Source organism: Hyaena hyaena, unplaced genomic scaffold, assembly GCF_003009895.1.
Source record: "Hyaena hyaena isolate Hyena2069 unplaced genomic scaffold, ASM300989v1 scaffold_1666, whole genome shotgun sequence".
Taxonomy (NCBI): domain Eukaryota; kingdom Metazoa; phylum Chordata; class Mammalia; order Carnivora; family Hyaenidae; genus Hyaena; species Hyaena hyaena.
Window position 1 is genome coordinate 158,929 of NW_024082297.1, and position 17,509 is coordinate 176,437.

Here is a 17,509-nt window from a genome sequence, read left to right on the forward strand (position 1 = left end):
CAGTTCCTTAACACTCTCCCCCTCCCCAGTTCAGATACCAATCGCAAGTTCATATTGTTACCTATGCTTCTCACCTATTGACTATAAATCAGAGTTTTTCCTACGAAACCCTCCATGGATTTGGTTAATTTTCTAGAGCAGCTCACAGCATTCAAGAAAGCAGTTTACTTACTGTTGACCAGTTATTATAAAAGAACATGATTAAGGACATAGACGAACATCCAGATAGAGGAAATGTGGGGAGGTTTGTGGGGACGGGTACAGAGCTTCCATGCCCTCTCCAGGTAGGCTATCTCTCCTGTCACCTCCACATGTTCGTCAACCTGAGAGCTCTCTGAACACCATACTTATGAGGTGTTTATAGAGGCTTCATCATATATGAATAATTAACTATTAACTCCGTTTCCAGCTCCTCTCCCTTCTCTGGAGAATGACTAGAGGGGAGGGATGTAGGAGTGAAACTTCAAGCTTTTAATCTAGTCTTTCTGGTGACCAACCTCCATCCAGGAGCCGACCAAGAGTCACCTCATTAAAACAAAAGACTGAGGAAATTGCAAGGAATTTAGGAACTGTGTTAGGAACCAGGGTCAAAGACAAAATATTAGAACAAAACATGTTCCTAGTGCTCTTAGGAAATTTCAAGGGTTTTAGGAATTCTTTGCCAGGAACTAGAAACATAGACCAATATGTATATTTTCTGTTATCTCATGCTTTTTTTTCATGGTTACAAAATGGCCTCTGCACCCCCAAACATCATGTTAATGTCAAGCAAAGAAAATTAGAGTAAGAAAGGAGGAAGCATGGTACTAGCTGTATAAGCTTTTCTTATTGGGAAGAGCAAAACCCTTCCAGAATTCCATACTCTTCCCTTACCAGGTGGCTTGGGTCTAATTTCCAGAATGATGTCATAAGGCCATTAGCTGGGAAAGCATATATATGAAAGACTGAGGAGAAAAAATAGGCTGGAAGTGATTTGGGATCAGCCAATGAATAATATCTGACAAAGTAAGTTTTTGTCTTGGCTTTACATTTGTCCTCTCATTCTCAGATACCCTCTGTTCTTCTCTGCACCCCATCCCCTTCTTTGTCTGGAAGGAGGTAGATACTAATAAAAGTGGTAATATGGAAATTTGTTTCAGTAGCTAAAATTTGCCTTGTAAGAAGTTATAAATGTGCAAGAGAGGAAGGGAGTGTAGAAAGATGTGAAGCAGGTTACTTTGCTAGGGCAGGGGAGGGGGAGTCAGAGGAAGAAGGAAATGCTAGCATAAGCACTGCGGGATTTGGGGAAGTAGTTAAGCTTTATTCAAGGGATTAGCTTCATAACGCTGCCTCGGCCAGAAACAGAACTAATCATGTTGCCTCTGAAATGAAGCACGACAGACAACAGACCTTCTTATAGATTATTTAATTACAGATTATCATAGACAGATAGTGTTGATTTTCATATCTGTAGAGCAAACAACAAAGGAAGGCTTTTGTGACATTCACAAACTATTTTTTAATATATTTAAATGACACCTATTCCACAAGTCCTTAATTAATTTTTCTTCTTTAAAAAAAGTGTCATAACTTTGAATTTCTTACTGTGAGCATTCAGATAACAATAAATCTCGTGAGGAGTCCAGGTTTCTTGGCTTACTCAATTCTCCACTCTGCCCTTCCCCATGTGGTCTGCTCTCAGGTAGCTCCGCTTTTTTGTCACATCAGATGACTAGGGATTCGAACCTTTATCCTACTGGAAACTTCTAGTGGGCTAGTCACCATCACTCTCACTGGAACTGCCACTGTCAGATGAGTCACTACTGTCATGCTTTCTAGGGGGGCTAAACCTTCTACCGGAATGGGGTTTTCTATAACCCCAGGAGCCATTCCTTCGCAGCACATCCTTATTCCGTGAAGAATTTTGTCTGTGGGGAACATAATGATTTTTTCTCCTCTGTGTTATTATAGTCCCCTCATTATTGAGGCCCTTATGGGAACCTATTTCATTTTTAATGTCATTATCTAGATCTTGAGAAGGAACGAGCCAGCCCTGACTTTTGCCCTTACCAGGAATTCTTTGTTTGTCATTTGAGATTGCTTGATTCCTATTAGATTGCTCTGTGCCTTTTCTACTACTGCCTTTGCCATTTTTTGGAATTTCATTATAATTAGTACTTTTGGCTATATCACTACTGCCTTCTTTTTTTTTCTCTTTTGTGGGTGGATGAGGGTAATGAAACTCTACTTTCCCTTGGTGAGCATTCTGGCTGCTGGTATCTACTCTGTTTCCTTCTTTTCCAGGGAGTTCCTTAAAGTTGGTGCTACCTATGATGTCATTGCTGCCCTCCCCTACTAGGCTTACATCAGCAGTGTTTGCCTCTTTTCTTGTTTCATCCCTGGTTCCAACGGCATGTCTGCCATTTTCTTCTTTTTCTGGGATCTCATTATAACCTTGTCCTCTTGCATCAGCTTCACTCGGGCCGGACAACTCAGTTTGAATATCTGTACCTTTCAGGTCGGGACCAATAGGTTCTCCCTTACCAGAAGTGTCCTTAAAAGGTTGGCCATCTCCACTGAAAGGAAAGATATCATTGTCCCCCCTCTCTTGAAGATCTGGGTAACCACTGCCTTCAAAATCACTGGGGATTTTTTTGAGCTTTGGAAGCTGTTTTGGATAGTCAGTGTCATATTGAGTAAGGCGTGTGCTTTGGCTTTTAACTGGAATGTTCTGAGCTTGGGGATCTCTTTGATAATTCTTCCTATCTTTTGAGGGGGCTTTAACATAGTTCACACTTGCTGGGATTTTGCTTAGAACATTCTTGGGTTTTTTTGCTTTGTTTTCTTCTGCCAAGAGTTTAGTCACAGTCCCTGGCTCCATTATATGTTGCATATTATTTCTGGTAAGAGCTGTACCATATTCTTCTTGGTCACGTAATTTGCTGATAACATTGTCTCCAACCTCAACACCATTATTCCCAGTGGACTCAGGATAAATGGACAACTTTTGGTTACTATGGGAATTTTCTTTGTTATTAATAATATCGTCTTCATTTGTTGTCTGTCTGTTTTCAAAAGAAGTTTGAGTTTCGCTACTCTGATTAGTTTCATTGGCTCCAACAGTGGACAAGTTTTTCTGTCTTTCCTGGACAATGTTTTCTTTAGGTGTTGGTTCTTGATTTCTTCTCTTACCAGAATTGTGAAGACCAATACTGTCTTTGTTTTTTTCTTCCTGCTGAAGTATAATTTTCAAAATTATAAGTTGAAACATTATAATTTTCAACATTATAAGTATTATTTCATGCTAAATTTTAAAAATTTAATAATTCCTAGGCAATTTAAAAAGAATTACCCACCATATTCTTAACTGAAAGACTATTAACTCAATAGATGTTTGTTGGTAGAGATAATTCTGGAATGGCTACAGCAAGTTTCATGGACAAAGAATGAACAAGGCTTGAAGGATGGGTAGGACCCAGATATATGGTAGGAAAGCAGGGAGAATGTTTTTAGAATAAGCGGCATATTCAAATGTTTGGAAACAGGAAACATCTGAAAGATAATATGAATAAAACTGTGTGGTTTGAACACAGAAATTCTAAAGAAACAAATAAGAAATAAATTTGGAAATGTAGATTAGGTCCTGATTTTGAAGGAGGACCTGAATTTAAGAAGCATATGCTTCAAGAGTGATCCTCCTCAAACATAGAGATATAATTGATAAAATAAAAGAAATTGAAACCAAGGTTAAAATTTCAATGACAACACTGTTGTTGAGGCAAAGACAAATATTTAGAATAAAAGTGGAAAGTTCACTGTTAAAATTTTTGTGATGACGGTACCAAGCAGTAAGATGTTCAGATGTAAATTGGTAATAGCAATGTTTTTAGCAGAAAAAAGTCATCGTCTTGTTACTAATAAGCCATTGCAAATGAAATGTAGTTCATATTTTTAAAAATAATTATTCTCTCTCTCTGCTCTTGCCCTGCTCTTCAGAGATATTCATCTGCCTAGAGGAAGACTTCTTTTTCTTTTCATTTCTTTTTTTTTCTTGTTTTCAGAAAAAAGGCAAATAGGTGAATGTAGGTGATACTACGTTTCTGACATTCAAACAAAGAATTTTCAGTGTTGCAAACCCAGCCATTGTAGAAAAAAAATATTCATTTTCTTTTCTTCCCTGCTTGTTATGTAATAAGCCAAATTTGATAATCTAGATCAATGGTTCTTAAATTTAGTATTTATTTACCACTCCTTCTTCTCCACTATGGTGTTACCCATGTTTGTACATATGGTATATGGTATGTAGTGGCTATGAGCCATATCCTACCGCCTCATATGCCTGTATGCCATCTTAGAGAGAGAAGGAGGGAGAATGAGGATCTGAATGTTTTTATCCAAAAGAGACTAACAGACTTACTTAAAGAACTATTACAGTGATCTGATAACCTTAAGTTGAAGCAGGTTGAATTGAAATTAATTTCTTCATGCTCCCTCCCCACCTCCCATTAATCTAATGTTAGGAGCTCTTGAGCAACAGAGCAATGGTAGATGAAACAAATAACATTCTTTCTCTCCACAGCAAAATTGTAGGGTGAGATAAAATTGGCAACACTATGACAGAGAGCTTTGAATTGGTAAGTAATACAAAATGAAAAGTAAGTGGAATTTATTGAAGGACTGGAACATGTAAGAAATTGGGCTGAGTGCTACATGTTCTAAGCAATACCTGATGACTTAGGAATGGCAGAGACAATAGTCCTGCAGGGGCATAGCAGGTGGGGGTGGAAAAGTAGGGTACAGGCCCTCCAATTGGGGCTCTCACAGACATACAAAGTGCTGGATATCCGTAGAGCCTGAGGCTGTAGGGCAAAGAATTTGGATTTATTTTGCAGAGGACGAAGAGCTAGTGAAGATTTATGAACAAGGGACTAATAGAACAAAAATCAGTGGTTTAGGAGGAAGAGCAGTAAGAAAGAACAGTTAGGATGCTGCAGTGTCGAAGCCTGAGAGGTAATCGCTTGGATTAGGGTCATGCCAGAGGAAAACATTACAAAGAAAAAAACCTTCTATTGGTCCCCAAATAGAAGAAAGGTGAATAACTAAAATGGGTGGGAATATTGATCTGCAAAAATGAAGGCAAGAGAAAAAGATAATGGCTTTACTATTGGACCCATTGATGTCGTGAGGATGTAGAACCTGAACTTGAAAAAGCAATATTCAGTTGGAGATAGTCAGGTATTATAGTTCTCGGGGGTCACCCATACCTCCTTCCCAGCTTCATGACCTATGGTCAGCTGTTTCCTCTTTGAACACTTTATGGGCTAATTGCTTGTTATGTTTTATGTGAGATCTTTTCATTTATATTCTAATTTTCATTATATTCTATTTTTTTCAAGTTTTTTTTAACTTGAAACTAGTAACTAGTATTTCTTTTTTCCTAAAGCAACAATTATTAAGGTTATTTTCTCTTTCATGTGCAACTTTTCTAATATTTCAAAAAGTTAAGATTTCCTCCAAACTCACTGAATGCCTTCTCTTCTCCAAGTTGACACTTGGCAATTGTCACTTATTAGGTCACTATATTCGGTCCTGTCATCTGACTGTGGGTCCTTTAGCCTGTGGGGTCCCAAACAGCCTCAGACTCTGATGTAGCCTGAGTAGCCCGGAGCACACATCTAGTAGCTCCCTTGCCCTGGCAGCAGCCCTGTTTTTACTAATGCAGTTTAATTTTGTCCTTTTTTTTGGAGGGGGGGGGGGCATCCCTTCAGTCTGTTGGCTCTTGTGAGCAGGTGGACATTTTCTTGGATGTATTAATTAAGTATGTGAAAATACATGAGAGCTCCCAGATGGAGGAAAAACGTGTAGTCAGCTAGAAGCTTGGCCTCACTGAGCAAGTGTACAGGGAAGATAAAGGACGTGGAAAGCCCACATTCAGGGAAGTCAGGATAATGGTGAATCGCATTTAGTGAAACAAGAGGCAAGAGGTGCCAAATGGTCTTTCTCTTGATCTCTCAGCCAAGCACTCACAGAGAGTAGGCACACTATGGGAAGAGCACGGGTAGAATCCGTTGCCCAACTCTGCTGTTGATGAGCTGTGGGTTCTTAGAAACCTCTTGGAGGCTCAGCTTTCTTAACCGTAAAATAAGAAAAATTGTACCTACATATCAGGATTGTTGGGGGAATTCAATGGTTCTATTAAATAGTATAATAATTGTAAAGTATCTAGAACAATGCCTATGTCTACAATAAGTTCTGTATACACGATGGTAACTATCATTTCATACAGAACCATATATAGCCCTTTATCAAATGGCTTTCTGCTTTCCTACATATTGTAATCGTCATTCGATTATTGGATGTACAGCCATTTCCTAGTCTCTGTATCTCTCTTAACAGTTGTAGTGGCAGATGGAGATGGACTAATGCTGGATCCTTCTATTCATGTACCACCTGAATGTTACCCTCTGGGAGGATTCTATAAGCTTATGATCCTTGATACTATGTTATCCAAAATGTATTTTGCTTGGACTTTCTTTTTATCTCTTTCTTTTGTACGCAAATAAGTGCTGTTTTACTTGGAAGGGATTGCTTGCTTTTATACATGTATCTTGTTGTTGGGAGCAGTGGGGAAATCGTTGAATCAGTTCTTACCTGACTCTCAACATAAAAGTAGCTTCTTGAAATGCCTTCTACTCTTAGGGAACTGGCTAATATACAGAATGCAAAAGATATAACTTGTAAATCTTTAATATATAAATTGAAGTTATTGATTGGAGTCAATGATATCATTGATCTATTGGCAAGAATATTCTGAAATTTGGTACGATTTTTCTATGAGGAAAAAATACAATAGAAACAAACTTTATGGTGAGTTATTTCCGAATAAAAAGTATTTTAAACATTTGACTTATTTTAAGTCATCGAGTCTTAGTTTTACGTGGACATTTATATTTTCCTTTGCAATCAAACTCATTTGCTCATTGTGAATATAGCTTTTTGAGTTAAACAGGCGCATTAGCAAATCAATAGATTATAATAATACCATAATTTTTTTCTCTCCCTACTGTGCATGGGGAAGTTTTCTGTTCAGTGCTGTAGAGCTTTGAAAACATTAGCATGTATACTAATGATTTCTGTGCATTTCAATAAGACTAAATAGAGTTATTTTATAAATGAAAACGTGAAATGTGCAATTAAGTTGCAGAATGTGATGGTCAATCATTTTTACATTTGTTATATTAAAAGATTTCTGGTTGAATCACTGACTGCATGATAGTTCTTATATCAGTTAGCTGGAGATTTCCTATGCTCTACTTTTCTCTCTCCATGCCCTGGTTCATAGTATTCTTTTTTTGGAGAATGGCCTCTATCACCTTCTTGTGTGCTTAAATTCTACTCATCCTCCAACACACTGCTCAATTATGTCCATTACGTAGCTTTCCCTAAACACCAGAGTAGGAACTAATCTTTTTTCTACTCCAAGCCCTGAGAAGCAGGGTTTTGGGTTACTATTCCCACAACACTTTGCATATTCTGTCTTGAGTTACAATGACTTATAAGTGCCTTTTTTTTTTTCTTTTCTAACTTGAAGTTCCTGGGGAGAAAGAGTTAACTTTTCTCCATTGTTTTATCTCACATGGTATCTTGCACAATAGGAAGAGTTCAACATATATTTATTATAGCAAATAAGTTTTAATTTACTCGAGATAACAAATAAATGTAACAGGCAATTAGTCTTAGAGATGCCATCTAAGGAATAATGAGCAGAATGAAATAACACTCTGAAGAGAAACTAATACTTTCATGGGAAATGAAACCAGATTTGGAAAAAATAAACAGTCCTTTTGCTGATGGTATTTTAAGCTGTTTCCAGCTCTTTGGCCAATGAATCTGCAAGAAGGGACTAAATGAAAAGAATTATTGTCCTATTCCAGGGACAAGGCTCTTATTCTTTCTCTTCCAAGCATCCTGACCCAGATGGAGTCATCAGTGGAATGAATTGGAGGGGAACTAAAGCAGGTCACTCTTTAGGCTAAAATGATTTCTCTTATTATCCATCTAGTCCTCACCATTAGAGCATATGATAGAATATGCTCAGAAACTTTCCTTATAAAAGACCAAGTGTTACTCAGAAGCAATAAGAAAAAGGCAAAGGCATTGGGGGTCCACAGTACCACATCTGCAGCGGCAGGTCCCAAAGCAGGGCAGGATTTGGGCCAGGACGTGAGGTGAGCCATCTGTGTCAGGAAAACTCTGGAACACAGAGTTCTATAGCAGAGATGCTTAAGAGGCCAGAGACTGTGGGAAAAGGACAAAGGCACCAGCCACAGACAGAATTCCAGAGTAATCAAAAGTAAACTTGTCTTCCCTATGGTTTTCCCCTAGGGTTAGTCTAGTCCAGAGTTTGGTGCATGAAAAGGATCTTCACTCAGAGATTCAGCTTACCTTCATGTCAGTTTGATTTTTCCTCCCAGATGATGTGTAAACATACTTAAACATGTAATACCCATGTTTCTCATGGTGGCCTTTATATGTTATCTACAAAAACATAACATTATATTAAGGTGTGTTTATATCATATTAAATTTTCTGGCTCTCTCTTTGATTGTACGAGATACTCTGTAACTTAGGTGAAGTCAAATTCTGCCTCTGACAAATGGTAGTGCTTCCTATAACCACAGGAGAGTGTGTGTCAGCCAACTTCTAAGGATAAAACTTGTCCCTTTCTTTTCTTACATGCCTGTAAATCTGTTTTCCCTTGTTAACAATGGCTATCAACTGCTCTCTCTCTCCCAGGGTGTATTAATCTTATTACCAAATTTCAATGGAAATGGAGTATTTGGAAATACTTTCAGGTCGGAGGGGCTTGTAAGGATTTGGAGAAATGCAGGTTTTACAGTATTCATGTCTGATGTCTAATTGGAAAAACAGCACAAACATTCAGGCTCTCTTATGTTTGCAGTATTTGCCTTTGTAATTTTCAGCTGAGATAAAGAACAGAAGATTGTTAGGTCCTAGCACAGAATTTTCCGAGACTGCCACGAGAAACCATGGTAGGCTACAATTTGGTGACATGAAAAGCTGAGGGTACTTGTTTAACTCTCTGGATGCATATGGAAAACTAACTCCATGTAAACAGAGAGTTCCCCAATAAGATTTGTTAACTCCCTGCCTTTTGCTTTCTCCCTCATTTGTTGTTTTATTCTCATGTATGCGTGTGGGGAAAATAGTTTGCTGATAACACACCAGGAATCTTATTAACTTCTCTCTCTGAAGAAGGAAATCACAGTGAAGAGAAACAAATCCCAACTCAGAATGTTTCTCTCTTCTATCATACATTGTGTGAATTAAGTGCCAAATTATGTTATATAATTTTGCATTTCCATTCTAAGTACACAAGAATATTTTGACAGTTAAAAATTTCCTCTCATGACTTTTTTCTTTACAGAGCTAAAATAGGTTTATTTGAGAAGAATAATTCTGTTTACCCTCTGTTCTTCCACACAGTCTTCCTTAGTTTTCTCAGTCTGTGGTTGAAATGTCTGGAAGGAAACAAGAAATAAAACTTCACCAAACATTCATTCTTTCATCCACTTTTGCACACAGTAATTGTCTCATTTCTTTTTCTCTGACTGGGTCTACTATTCAATGTGGAAAATCATTCCAACCAAAGAAGACACATACATTACATTCGTATTTGTCTTAGTCCTTACGGAAGAGGGTGCCCGCATTCCTCCTCCAGAGGGAGACAAGGCCTTCTCCATTACAGAACCATATTCAGGCACAGGAGAATTGCCAAGCTAGGGGTGGGGTGCCACTCCAGATGTGGAAGCATGGATGTCCCTGATATCAACTGAAAAAAGTTTTCATAGGCACACAGAGAGTTGTTTAGTATCAGTGAACCAAAATCAGAATCTGATAATGTGGATCATTACGTGTGCACTGATTGTGTGAGTTCAGTAATTGTTATATGAGCAAAGAGCTGACGTTGCTAATGATCCAGCAAGAGTAAAACCATAGCCCTGTATGTAAAGTGTAAGATCACACCCAGGAATGGGACTTTGTTGTTGCCAGTCACCTGAGCAGAGATTTTTTTCAGGGAAAGGAAAATGGAGTGGCCTACATACTGGGACAAATACATTCTCTTTATCTGATATGAAAGTGTCCAAAGATCTTGAGAGTACCTGGGGTGAGAGGGAACTATTGAGGTGGAGAAAGGCCAGAAACTAGGAAGGAATAGCTCCAGGCAGCTTAATTCAGGATTTGGGGCTGAAATTGAGGTGTCACAGGAAAGCATGCAGAAGAGGACCTGAGAATTTTAGAGCAAGCCTGCTGTGGAAGAACAGACCTAATTCTTTTAGTACCAGTATTTTTATTTTCTTATTTATTTTTGAAACTCCTAGGCTATCTCAGATTTGGGAAGAGGAACCAATGGGTGGGATTAGTTTGTGTTTAAATGCATGTGCTAACTTCTCCAAAGAGGACATCCACATGGCCAACAGACACATGAAACGATGCTCAGCATCCCTCCTCATCAGGGAAATACAAATCAAAACCACACTGAGATACCACCTCATGCCAGTCAGAGTGGCTAAAATGAGCAAATCAGAGAACTCTAGATGCTGGCGAGGATGTGGAGAAACGGGCACCCTCCTACACTGTTGGTGGGAATGTAAACTGGTACAGCCCCTCTGGAAAACAGTGTGGAGGTTCCTCAAAAAATTAGCAATAGAACTCCTTAGGACCCAGCAATAGCACTGCTAAGAATTTACCCAAGGGATACAGGAGTGCTTATGCATAGGGGCACATATACCCCAATGTTCATAGCAGCACTCTCAACAATAGCCAAATTATGGAAAGAGCCTAAATGTCCATCAGCTGACGAATGGATCAAGAAGGTGTGGTTTATCTATACAATGGAATACTACATGGCAATGAGAAAGAATGAAATCTGGCCATGTGTAGCAACATGGATGGACCTTGAGGGTGTTATGCTGAGCAAAATAAGTCAGGCAGAGGAGGACAGCTACCATATGTTTGCACGTATAGGAGGATTAGGAGGAACTTGACGGAAGAACAAGGGGGAGAAGAAGGGGGGAAATGGTGGGGGAAAGGGAGAGAGGCAAACCATGAGAGACTCTTGAATGCTGACAAAAACTGAGGACTGATGGATGTGGGGGGAGGGGGGGATGGGCATGGAGGAGGACACTTGTGGGGATGAGCACTGAGTGTTATGTGGAAACTAATTTGACAATAAACTATTTGTAAAAAAAAAAAAAAAAGATGAAAGACTCATAAAGAAAAATAATAAATGCATGTGCTAAAGTGGAAGCAGGCATCATGGTGGTGTCAGTCATAGAAGAGAGAGAAACCCTCAAGAAAAAGATGAAATAAAAAGGTCTTAACTACCTAGAGAGTATTCTTCCTCAATAAACTTTAACATTCTATATTTTTCTGCAATAAGATATAGGCAATTATCCTTTCAGATATTGTACTTCTGCTCTCTCTGGGATAACCTCTACAAACTACATTTCCCAAGCTCCTTTGCCATCTGGGTTCATTCTGGGTTTGGCTGATAGGAGACCTAGGCTGAGCTTGATGGGTAGAAGGAGAGAGTGGCCAAGGCTCTCTCTGTTTGGGGTTGCATCTCTGAGATGGACCCACCTCTTCTGTGGTCTTATTTCTGCTGGGGCCCCTCCCCCTACTCAGAGCCCAGAGAAGAGCAGCCTCTCCTTGTTTCTTCAGCCCAAGGGGTGGTAGTAGCTTCAATCTTGAGTTGCCTCACCACCCTTGATTTGCTTTTTCTCTTTGTCCTATTACTTTATAATTATCCCCCAAGTAAAATCCCTCTATTGAACATCCTGTTATGGGTTTTATTTTCCTGACTGGATCCTGACTGATAAAATTATCTTAGAAATAAATTCAATACTTTACTAAAAGTATGCTATTGGCTTGGCTCCAAGGCAGATCTGCCTAGCATTCCATTACATGCCAGAAACAAAAAATAGTTTGTCAATAACAACTAAATCACTTTACAGTTTGTAAGCTGTAAAATTTATATCTGTGTAGGCAGTAGAAGAAACAAAGTTGCCTACACTTAAATGGCTGGTGGTAGACATAGAAGTGAAGGAGATATTTTAACCCAATCCTCTGTCTCAAAGTCCCAGGGTTAAAATAATACATTTTTAAGTAGCCTACTATATGTAAAAAAATAATAAGAGGAAATGTTTCTGAATTTTACATTAAGTATCTTCAAGGCAAGGCATGTTTTATAATTCAATCCATTATTGTCATTTTTTTCTTATGTTGGTTCTTCTATTATCCTGTGCATGTAAATTTAGATCATTGTACCATTTCTCAAAAATATCAAGACAGTGAAAATAATTTTCAATATGGAGCTACAGGAAAGAGAAAACCTAAAAATGAGATAGGTAGATATTAAGCAAGAGAAAAAACCCCAACAGTTTGGGATATTCTGCATCTTCTTATAGAACACACATATGCATGAATTAAAAACTGTACTTGATAGTATAGAATACTTTAATATAGTCCATAATAATAAATCATGAACTTACAACAAAGTAACTTATAACAAAGTCTTTGTAGTCTAACTGCATGTCGATGAATATTAATTCAATTGCATGGCCCAATAACCATCTTTTTCTTCCATTTTCAAATTTTGTTTTTGAAGAAAATCTCAAAATATGCTTCTTTGACATAAAAATTATTCTGAAGTGGGGGCACCTGGGTGGCTCAGTTGGCTAAGCATCTGACTCTTGACTTCAGCTCAGGTCATGATTTCACAGTTCATGAGTTGGAGCCCCATGTTGGGCTCTGTGCTCATAGTGCAGGATCCTGTCCCCCTCTTACTCTCCCCTCCCTCTGTGCTCTCTCGCTGTCTCTCAAAATAAATAAACTTAACCTATTTTGTTTTTTTTGTTTGTTTTTTGTTTTTTTTTTTATTTCTAGGAGAGAGAGAGATAGCGTGAGCAGGGGAGGGTCAGAGAGAGAGGGAGTCACAGACTGAAACAGGCTCCAGGCTCTGAGCTGGCAGTCAGCACAGAGCCCGACGCGGGGCTCGAACCCACGAACCGCGAGATCATGACCTAAGCGAAAGTCGGACGCTTAACCGACTAAGCCACCCAGGCGCCCCATTAAACAACCTATTTTGAACTGAAGGCAATTAAGAAGTAGAAAATGCAAAATAAGTTCTCCTTTTCTGCCTTAAGGCAGGAAACCAGTTCTCCTGTTACTGTTGGAGATAGACTCTTATCAGTTCAGAGATGGCCCTAGAAGAATCCACAGCAAATTTTGTTAAACTAACATAATCTCCCTTGTTAAGGAAGATAAGGACTACCTAGTCCTCATTGGACTACTAACCCAAACTCTTTTGCCTTATCAAATTTTCACAAATTAATTGTTTCTTTGTCTAAATAAAAGCTTCCTGCTTTGGTCACCTCTTTGGGTCTTCATTCTCTTGTGAAGGCTCCCATGTGCATGTAGAAATTTAATAACATTTGTGTGCTTTTCTCCTGTTAATCTGTTTTTGTCAGTTGAATTTGCTAACTGAGCCACAGACCCAAAGAGGGTTGAAGAAAACTCTTTTTTTCCCCTACAGTTTGAATCTGGATTGTAATCCAAAAACAGATGTAAGTGACTCAGTATATTCTAATTTCTGATGCCATAATCTCTTATTAAATAATTGAGGTAATAGCTCAAATGAGATCTATATATCTGGGAGAAAACATCACATTTAGTCATTCATAATTACAAATTTTTTCTCTGTCCTTGCTGAGCCTCTTTCATCTGAAATATGCATCCGTCCCTTTTCCCCTACATTTACTTTGCAATTCTCCCACACTTGAGTATGGCCCTGTAATGGAGAAGGCAATGTGTTTCCCTCTGGGAAAGATGCTGGCTCCCTCTCTTGACCAGTGGTAACTGGATTGATATTGACCTAGCAGTTACTGGAAAATGGATAGAGAGTGCCACTCCAGCTGTTCCTTGGAATGTGTTGCTCGAAATAGACTCAGCCTCAGCTGGTGGGATTGAGCTGGGTCAGCAAGACCCACTCAACCCCCATCATACCTAAGCACATGCCTCTGTGGTGATGACTGAGCTGAGTTGTGTGGATTGGGGCTGGCAGATGTCTATTTTAAGCAGTCCACCGCAGGACTGTGAAAGGATATGTGCTAAGAGAGGCCATGCTCTCCTCAACTTCTGCTGCCCTCACCAGATGGTTCATGCTCATCACTGGATTACCTAAGAGGTCACTCACTTGCTCAAGACCTATATTTAAGTACTTCCGGCAACAGAATGACTACTTATTTCCATGCTCTCCAACTGAAATGGTTGCTCTGAAAAGCTAGGTTGCTTTTCAGACATTATCTAATTAGCACTGTGTCTACACTATAGAAAATATTGCTAGCATTCAGCATTTTCACAAGATAATTTAGTCACATCCTGAGTACCCATCTGGGTGAATCAGAGGGAAAAAAAGACACAAAAGGAAATTGCAGCTCAATTTATGTTAAGCTTAGGGGTCTGTTCTCCCATCTTTAGCCTTGCTGATGAAGTGAAAATCATTAGCAGCATTTCACAGTGTTGGGGTGTTGCAAGAATTACAGAAAAGGTCTGGTTTCTTTCCATTACTATGTCTATACAAAATCTAGTTGGTCGGCTTTAAAACAATCAAGTCCATTTTCTTTCAGTTTTTAGTAAAATATTAAGAAGTTATTTAGTTATAATTTGGGCCCCTGAGCATTTACTCATTAAAATTAGCTGATTTGGAACACTGTGGCTATTAATTTTCTCAAAAATACTCTTTTTGGCATTTCTTAAAAGGCAACATGTTGAGATTTTGTAATTCAGCACATGTTTATTGAGGTCCTTCTTGGTGTTAGACATTTGTGTTAAGTGCTAGATGCTTTCTTTTTGCTTGGTAATTTATTGCAACTGAACTAAGTAAGGGTTACTAATTTAAATAAACATTGCTTAAAAAAATTAAGAGAGCAAGAGATAATATGATGCATATAACTGAATTCATTAACGCTTACTGGTGCTGCCCAGGTCACCCCGAAAAGAAGCAGTCCCAAACAAACAATTTGCATCTTCAAGACTCTCTGCAAAAGACAATAATATTTTACCCTAAAGCATTGCCAATTATGAACTGTGGTCCTAATAATAAATAAAACACAAAAGTATATACAAACATCCTTCCTCCAGTTGTCCATTTCTTAGTAAAAAAAAATGTATAATTTAATCCAAGTATAGGTACTTTAAGAGCTTTTGCATGTCTAATTACTCTAATGTGAAAATGAAAACTGTCCAATATTATTAAAACAAAGAAGTCAGTTGGTAGAAATGAAACACACACACACACACACACACACACACACACGTATTGCAAGTAAATATATTTTTAGGTTTCCCAATTTTTAAAAATTTTTCCCTCTACATTTGACTATTAAAAAAGTTTTTTATTAATAAATGGGATCCTCTGTGGTTCATATACAATCATAAGTAAACTTTAAATTCCATTTTATACAAACACCTCAAAAAATATCGAGAGTGAAATTTGGTAGGAAATATTGCTCACGTTGCTAATATAACATGTATATATGAAAAGAGGAAAATGTTTTGTTAGTGCATATACCTCCAGAGCAGAAAACCCACCCAAAACAAAAGATTTACAATAAAACATACAGTAACTGATTACAAAAAAAGGTAATGTCCACAAAATTAAGTTTTTCATGCTATTCTACTTTCCAGTACTATGGTTCAGGTAATCAATTTGCATGGCTAGATGTGGAATGTTTGAGGTATATAAGAAGGGATACATATATGCACATTGAGGAAAATCTGTCACCTTAAGGGTTGTTTCTTTGTTTATTTTGGTACTTTACCATTTTTAAAAGAATATTTTATTTACATTGAACTTTACTCAACTACAGTTACCTTCCAATTATAATAGATGACAAACAACACTTCTATCACTAGGCACTTTCAAAAGGCAGTTTAGGCTTTACAGAACCTTTCTGATGCGATCCCATATACAACATTACATCATCTCACCATCTCATCCCACTAAAATTACCCTTCAGGGGAAATTACCCTTCAGGGGAAATATATATCTATTGCTCTATTGTCAGCCCAGACTTTTTCCTTTTGTTTTTAGAGCTCATTTAATTTATTTAATTCATAATAATATTAAGTTAGTGTAACAACTCGACTCTTCACATAAGGGCCAGCATAGCAGGCTCCACTGTGAGCAACAAACTCTTCTCTGCTACCAGGATGGCCCCCCAATATATGTCCTTGTATTAATTAGCAATATGTCTGAGCTAGTAGCCATCTGTGGTTTGGAGAGTGAAACAACGTATGCAATCCTTATATTAATAGCTAAAACGTATTGAACACTAAAATGAGCCACCACTGTCTTAAAATTTTACACATATTCTATTAATTGAGCCTCACAAAAACCCTTTGAGTTAGGCGGCATGTTTTACATTAGGAAATAAATACAGAAAGTCAAATAATTTGCCCCAGAATTCCCAGGGGGCATAACTGAGATTAGTACCCAGGCAATGTAAGCATAGAGACAGTGTTCTCAACAGTCTGTGCCGTCTTGAATAAGTTTTTATTCTTTCATCTTACTACAGAAAAAAATTTATGTAGTTGATTTTAAGGCAAATAATTTATATTGAGCTCAAAAAATTATGTTTAAACATCAACGTTTAGCTATGGATAAAGGTACTTGTTTATATTTTGGTGAATATGCTAACAGGATCTAGTGAGCCAATTTAAGTCAAGTAGCCATTTTTGAAAAAAAAAAAGTCCGTATAACCATGGACTGCTAATCTGTTTATTTTAACAAATATTAAGTATTTCTCTGACTACCACACATAAATATAGCAACCAATATGAGAAATAAAAAATTTATACCACTCTGAGATTATGTGGGGAAAACACTTTTAATGGAAAAAATAAATACTGTTGCAGTCTTTAAACATTTCAAGGTAAAAATTTTTATTTGGAGAAATAATGTAACTATTAAATACATTTTAAAATTCTAGGCTATTCTCTTCTAAACTAATACAATTTTCAGGATCTTAATTCTAACTATAATTTAGCTATCCAAGCATTTTAGAAATCAGCACAAGTCATTTATGAAATGACTTAATGCTGATCTGTAGAAATATCTGCACAGATGATGTTTAAAACTATGAATACGATCACATTATCCTTATTCAGGTTTGTAAGTGAAGGTTTAGAGTAAAAGCAGAGTCTTTGAGTTATTGTGGGTCTCGATAATGCAAACACTTAAAGAGGAAGTTGCTAACAAACCATCCATTTTAGTTGATAAATTCCAGAACCTGGTAACACATTTTATATTTTAGAAAACAAAGCACTAAATATTACACAGTTGTGCTGAATAGAGAATACTTTCAATATAAATTTATTTTCAAAAGCAATCTCCCTACCTGGATGGCATAGATCTTGAAAATGTAAACTACATTACAAAGCTATT

At 37.7% G+C, this 17,509-nt stretch overlaps 1 protein-coding gene across 1 annotated transcript; it reads right to left on the reverse strand.

Moving 5' to 3' along the window:
* Positions 1 to 1,521: 1,521 nt before the first annotated feature.
* On the reverse strand, positions 1,522 to 15,089 carry MEPE (matrix extracellular phosphoglycoprotein). The gene is made up of 4 exons (XM_039224543.1): positions 15,036 to 15,089; positions 9,468 to 9,521; positions 8,425 to 8,517; positions 1,522 to 3,214 (listed from the first exon to the last, which is right to left on the reverse strand). The coding sequence occupies exons 1-4, from the start codon at positions 15,087 to 15,089 to the stop codon at positions 1,754 to 1,756; spliced, it is 1,662 nt and encodes a 553-aa protein (XP_039080474.1). The 3' UTR covers positions 1,522 to 1,753.
* Positions 15,090 to 17,509: the final 2,420 nt, after the last annotated feature.

Bases quoted from the DNA above. Each gene is read 5' to 3' on its own strand.
- MEPE (XM_039224543.1), bottom strand. From the start codon at position 15,089: ATGCAAATTGTTTGTTTGGGACTGCTTCTTTTCGGGGTGACCTGGGCA. The intron at 8,518-9,467 runs GTAAACAGAATT...ATGTTTTTGTAG, and splicing joins ACTGTGTGGAAGAACAGAGG to ATAACATATAAAGGCCACCA. The intron at 3,215-8,424 runs GTAAGCTGAATC...ATTATACTTCAG, and splicing joins AAAATCAAACTGACATGAAG to CAGGAAGAAAAAAACAAAGA.